Here is a 6,650-nt window from a genome sequence, read left to right on the forward strand (position 1 = left end):
GACGAAGGCCGACTGTTGTGTCGCTTCACATCGCCTGCTGTCTGGGCCAAAAAGTCGCACTTGATCACACCGCGAAGACTACAGCCGACGGCCAGCTAGCATGTACGTTCTGCACCGATCTGCTAAGCTGAACAGCCAATCAGAGTGATCTCTCTCACCGGCAGGCTCCGCCATGCTGAAGTGGCCAAAAAGCTGCCGACAGGGGTCCGACTAGTGCCGACGGTGTGGGACACAGCACAGAAACTAGGGTCACAAACGCTCACCGACGGCCCGACATTGGCTGACGGCCGACCGTTGGACTGGTGTGTCAGGACCCTGAGTGACCTCTTCAGTCTCAGCTGACTGCAGGTATCCCACCCTGATAAACAGTACGGTGGCATAACAACCGAAACCAACAACCGGTTCATATGCAAATTGCCGTGACCATTAACTAGAGTTACATGGTCATGTGTACTATTCACACCTGTACTATTCACTCATGTGTACTATTCACACAGGACTGGGGAGTAGTTGCAGTCCCAGCATTGTAAGATGGTGACAGATGTACTCTTAGCCAATCAAACAAGAGGACAACAGCTGCCGAAGCGTAAACCAGTGGTGATTCGGTATGTGGCAGGGGTGTCAGAAAAGTTGAGATGGGTATTTTACAAACACCGCCTCTCCGTTCCTGACAAACCCCAAAGCACGCTGCGCCAGAAAGTGGTCCACCCCCGACACAAACAGAGCAATACAGTGTAGCTGTTAAGTGCCAGGAGGGTTGCCGTGACTTGTACATCGGGGAAACCGAACAGAGGATGGCACAACACAGAAGAGCTAACACGTCAGGCCAGGACTCCACAGTCTACACCATCTACTCAGTCTGCACCCATCCACACAGTCTACACCATCTACAGGCCAGTGGCCACTCTTTCAGGGATGAGCATGTGCACATCCTTGATAGGGAGGAACGCTAGTTTGAACGGGGAGTTGAAGAGGCCATCTAATGTGAAGAGGGAACGACCATCCCTGAACCGAGGGGGGGGGCCTAAGGGTACATCTGTCACCATCTTACAGTGCTGATTGCAACTATTCCCCAATCCTCTGTGAATAGTACACATGACCATTAAAACTCTACTTAATGTTCACGGCAATCTGCATGTGAAACCGGTCGTTGGTTTGGATCGTTATGCCACTGTATTGTTTATAAGGGTGGGGACACCTGCAGTCACTGTATTGTTTATAACGGTGGGGGTACCTGCAGTCACTGTATTGTTTATAAGGGTGGGGGCACCTGCAGTCACTGTATTGTTTATAAGGGTGGGGACACCTGCAGTCACTGTATTGTTTATAAGGGTGGGGACACCTGCAGTCAGGAGAGACTGAAGAGGTCACTTAGATGATGATGAAACGTTTCTCCCACTAAGCGTTGTGTCCTGATGGACTGATTCAGCTTTCTGTGGTCTTCTTACCTGGATTATTGAGCATGCATAAACCCACTTGTTAGATTTTATTTCCTGTCAAGCAAAAAGAGTTTTGGTCCAATGTGACTGATGAGCCCCATTTGCATTGCATTGCATCCTGTACGACATGACTACTGCACATGTGCATATTGTGAAGTCAATTCGGCAACAATACATTGTTCAGCCCCGGCTGGCATTACACATAATCCATATCTCATGGTTTGCACTGCTGTTTTGTTGTGGCTGTGACGTGCAGGTGAAGCACACTACTCTCTACTGGGCCAGGCTCTTCATTACCAGCCGTCCATCAGACCTCCGCTGCTGCACACAGCCCATATGGTGGCCAGCCAACAGGTCAGACACACACACACACACACACACACATATGAAGGCACATCATGTTTCTTGCCCGCCTGCTCTGCCCAAACCAACACAAGTCTTGAATATTTATTTCGTTGCAGACCGAGAAGCAGCTCGTTCCTGCCTCCCACAAACGATCGACCCCCTAACAGTTGTGTCCTCTCCTCCCTCAGGCTCCCCTGGGGGTGTGGCACAGCGGTCAGGGGAGGAAAGCCATCAGAAAAGCCCTGTCTGCAGATCTCAGTGTAGGTGAACCAGGTAATAGGAAGGCTGTAAGTGCTCAGCGAGTCGTGCCCTTCTCTCCCACCCCCCCCCACCACCACCACCACCCCCGAACCTCAAGTCTCTGAGTGCTCGTTCGGTCGCGCTCCAAATTTAGAGGATGATTGTCAGGCAGATTGAATCGCGGTACAGAAACCCTGCGGCAATGCTGTCTGGGTTTACCCAGTTTTAATTTGGAGATCGATCCCCCAAGAGGACCTGCAATGAAATGTCAATTTAGTCCACCCCCCCCCCCAAGCAGATGTTAATCAGAGCATGAATCTCGGCTCTCCGGTTTCTCTAATACCTGTGTAGTCTACAGTATTGTGCAGATTTACCACAGTGCCGTTACACTTTTCTGATGTGGAAATATGCTGGCTGTGCTCGGGTAGCAGCAGAGGACGGGTTTTGTGAATGTAAGCAGAATAAATTACAAACAGGGCAGAAAGCACACCTGGCAGTGGAACCTGCGGTCCCTGAGGTAATACGAATGTGCTGATTATTTCAAACCTTGCATCGAGCTCGAAAATACTTTTTTTTTCTTCATCATTTCAGTGTTCCTGCCCGGCTCAAGTCGCATTGTCTGTGCAGAGTTTACCACCACATCATCATATTGCTGTTGTCGAGTGAAAACCCTGAAAGTTTTTTTTCAAAAAGGGGCCTCGTCGGGGAGAAACCACAGCCTTGTTTTCAGACCGATGTCCGTTCGTGCCTGCCTGGAAAACATTTCAGTATTTCAAACCCTCGAGGACGACCCATTTCTATGAAAACCAGCTTAACTGGAAAAGGGATACGATCACAATTTTCATTTTCTCTCTCTCGCTCTCTCTCTCCTGTAGTAGGAATAACACTCCATTAGCAGCCATAATGCTGAGCAGATTTCTAGGTGCCTCTGAAACGCTCTGGAATTGTGCAGAAATCGGCGAACGGTTTGTGAATCGTCATCCACGGGGGCATTCTCTACAACAGCCGTCCATTTATTATTCGCATTTTCTGAAACAATGTGACTTATTTTGATTTAGCCTACCGGGGGTAGCGGCAAACCAGAAAGGAAACCTAATTTTTACATTCACAGATTGTCCACCAGTGACGTCACTGGCGGACACTTTTCTCCCCAATTCCCAATTTCGGCGTCTTTTCAGAGGCACAGAAACTGCTCAGTGTTATGTTTGCTAATGAATCTCCCTCTCACCCTTTTGCGTGTGGTGTGTGTCTTCCTCAGGTCCTCTATCAGAGGCCTGGGAGTTTGAGGGTTCTGTGCAGTATCTTAGCTGTTCGTAGCACCGCACTCTTCTGGACAGAGACCTCAGATGTTGTTCCTGGAATCTGCTGGAGCCACTCTCCCAGTTTGGGGGTCACAGCCCCTAGTGCTCCTATTACCACTGGGATTACTGTGGATTTCACCTTCCACATCCCATCTAGTTCTTCCTTCAGTCCTTGGTATTTCTCTACCAAGTCAGGTCAACCTTTGCTGCTACCATTATGACATTAGGTGGCACTATCTGCATCTGTTTCTACTGCCTTGTAGATTTGCCTCTTTAGGCAAAGGCTAGGAGAAGGTAACTCCGAATTCAAATCCAAGAAGGTGCTGGCAGCAGGGCGCTCGATGGTGTTTGCGGCAGAAGAGCCCAATAGGATCATGAGCCCTATCAGACCAATGGCACAAACTTCAGGTGGCGTGCAGAGGCCCCGATTTGCTAGCTTAGCACTGATTCGCTAAGCTGAACAGCCAATCAGAGCGATCTCGCTCACCGGCGGGCTCCGCCGATTCAACATGCTGAATCGGCTGAATAGCTACTCACAGGGGTCCGACTAGTGCCGACGGTGAGGGACACACCGCAAAAACTAGGGTCACAGATGCTCACCGACGGCCCGACATTGGCTGACCGTCGGCCTGGGGTGTCAGAGCCCTTAGAGGAGACACGACCTGGACTCAACAAGGAATCGTGGATTTGAAACATTTGTCCGACAAAATTAAGAAATGAGAGAGCGAGAGAGAGAGTTTTTGGCATCGGGCCCTTCTTGCGGGTACTTCGCGGTAGTGTTGTGCTGTTGTCTAGCATTTGCTATGACAAGGTAAATACTGTCGTTGCTGTAACTTGATATCTCGGATGTGATGCTGCTGTTGCTGCAGCGTGGACTGTTGATGGGTTTAATGCATTTGTTAGCCCACCCACCCAAAATCACCACCAGCTGTCAGTGTGTATGTAGAGAGAGGAGAGGAGCGAGGGAGGTGATGATAAAAATGAGATTGTTTCCCTTTAAGAGGCTTTCACCCTCATATTGAAATCAGTGCTTTATTTCAGGACCACTCTTTAAAGCGCCTATCTGTCTGTCTACAGTGAGCGGACGGGTCCTCGAGGTGACCGACCTACCAGAGGGGATCAGCTGCAGCGAGGCCCTCGGCCTCCTGGGAGAACTTTGCAATGGCGGCGCCATAATAAAATGGCTGACCGAACAGCCTGCCCGCTGGTGCAGCCCGGCAGCCAGCGGGGTGCACGCGGGCAGCCACCGGCCCCCGAAAGACCTGGCTTCATCCTACACCATCCTGGCCATGTTCCCCTCCAAGTACGCTGCGCAGAGCGCACTGCTCCGCCATGGCGGCAACCTCGCCACCTTTAAACTCCGAACTAGTGACAGACACAAAGAGAAGCTGTGCGACCCAGGGAAGGCCAGTCTACTGTAGCTTCTTGGTACATCCGTGGGGCGCTCGTAACCCAAATCGAACACACACCCGACCGCCTGCCTCCGCCGCCACTGTTCGCATCCATCTCGGCCATAGTCCCACGCTTTCTCCGTGTGAAATGACCTCAAATGTCTGGCGTGTTGTCAGTTTTACTCTCTGCAGGCTTCGAGGCGACGTCAACCCGCAAGGCTATGTGCATATCAGCTAAACGCCGAGGTTGAGAAGATCGTCTAGTCCAGCAAGCCAAACTTCCTGGTCACAAGTCTTACGACGGTTTTATTCTCAATTTCCTGTTTCTCGTTAATATTGCGTAATTGGCTGGTGAGGTTGGAAGGGTGGGGGTTTAGCAGCCATTGTGGCCTGTAGACTCCCAAAAGATTGTAATATTCCGCTGGTGTCCGCGGCGCCTCGAAGAGCCTCGAGTTCTACAGACATTTGAAGTCATTTTATAAACCTGTTTGCTGCTACTCAGTAGGCCCCCATTTAAGTTGCTGGTTCGGGGCTAGGTCGTCCGTTTAAGTTGCTGGTTTGGGGCTAGGTCGTCCATTTAAGTTGCTGATTCGGGGCTAGGTCGTCCATTTAAGTTGCTGGTTCGGGGCTAGGTCGTCCGTTTAAGTTGCTGGTTCGGGGCTAGGTCGTCCGTTTAAGTTGCTGGTTTGGGGCTAGGTCGTCCATTTAAGTTGCTGATTCGGGGCTAGGTCGTCCATTTAAGTTGCTGGTTCGGGGCTAGGTCGTCCGTTTAAGTTGCTGGTTTGGGGCTAGGTCGTCCGTTTAAGTTGCTGATTCGGGGCTAGGTCCTCCATTTAAGATGCTGGTTCGGGGCTAGGTCGTCCGTTTAAGTTGCTGGTTCGGGGCTAGGTCGTCCGTTTAAGTTGCTGATTCGGGGCTAGGTCGTCCATTTAAGGTGCTGGTTCGGGGCTAGGTCGTCCATTTAAGTTGCTGATTCGGGGCTAGGTCGTCCATTTAAGGTGCTGGTTCGGGGCTAGGTCGTCCGTTTAAGTTGCTGGTTTGGGGCTAGGTCGTCCATTTAAGGTGCTGGTTCGGGGCTAGGTCGTCCATTTAAGTTGCTGGTTCGGGGCTAGGTAGTCCGTTTAAGTTGCTGGTTCGGGGCTAGGTTGTCCGTTTAAGTTGCTGGTTCGGGGCTAGGTTGTCCGTCGGCACATGTGCATTTTTTTAGGGTGAGACATGAAAAAGTAACGGACTGGGGCACCAGACCTACTTTTTTTTCTGTATTTATCTTGCAGCAACCACGTGAACAGAAAGTGTGCTTGATCCCACTTGCGGAGCCAGGTCGTGTATGGCGCCCTGCAGAAGTATTCAACCCCCCTCCGCAGTCGACACTCATTTCTGGATTATAAGATACTCACACATCTGTTCCTGAACAATATTGTTTTTGGGAACCTGTAAGCTCTCACAGCATGTTCTCAAAGCCAAAATACATTATGGTTCGCTGACTTTTTATTGATAAGTTAAAAACTAAAATATGGTGCTTGCATAAGTGTTCAACCCCTCGTGCTCTGAAAGCTCCATGTTTACACAACGTATTCCTGTAACAAACTCAGGTTAACACAACTGGACATAATTAGTGTGCACCTGTAAGGTGTTAAAGTAACAGTCTCGTTTGTGGGTATAAAAAGCACTCTGGGGGCGTCCGGGTAGCGTGGCGGTCTGTTCTGTTGCCGACCAACACGGGGATCGCCGGTTCGAATCCCCGTGTTACCTCCGGCTTGGTCGGGCGTCCCTACAGACACGATTGGCCGTGTCTGCAGATGGGAAGCCGGATGTGGGTATGTGTCCTGGTCGCTGCACTAGCGCCTCCTCTGGTCTGTCGGGGCGCCTCTTCAGGGGGGAGGGGGAACTCCCACGCGCTACGTCCCCCTGGTGAAACTCCTCACTGTCAGGTG

At 50.9% G+C, this 6,650-nt stretch overlaps 1 protein-coding gene across 5 annotated transcripts in view; it reads left to right on the plus strand.

Moving 5' to 3' along the window:
- Positions 1-6,064, plus strand: part of LOC130131721 (R3H domain-containing protein 1-like) — a 64,434-nt gene extending 58,370 nt beyond the window's left edge. For 3 of the 5 annotated variants that reach the window (XM_056301514.1, XM_056301515.1, XM_056301517.1), the window contains 3 exons: positions 1,696-1,793; positions 1,973-2,057; positions 4,403-6,064. In XM_056301514.1, coding sequence (XP_056157489.1) covers positions 1,696-1,793; positions 1,973-2,057; positions 4,403-4,746 — 527 coding nt within the window. In that variant the 3' untranslated portion in view covers positions 4,747-6,064. Of the gene's footprint in view, positions 1-1,695; positions 1,794-1,900; positions 1,935-1,972; positions 2,058-4,402 lie in introns of those variants that run through there. The other 2 variants (XM_056301516.1, XR_008812393.1) reach the window with 2 other exon arrangements.
- Positions 6,065-6,650: the final 586 nt, after the last annotated feature.

This window comes from Lampris incognitus, chromosome 21 (genome assembly GCF_029633865.1).
Source record: "Lampris incognitus isolate fLamInc1 chromosome 21, fLamInc1.hap2, whole genome shotgun sequence".
Taxonomy (NCBI): Eukaryota; Metazoa; Chordata; class Actinopteri; order Lampriformes; family Lampridae; genus Lampris; species Lampris incognitus.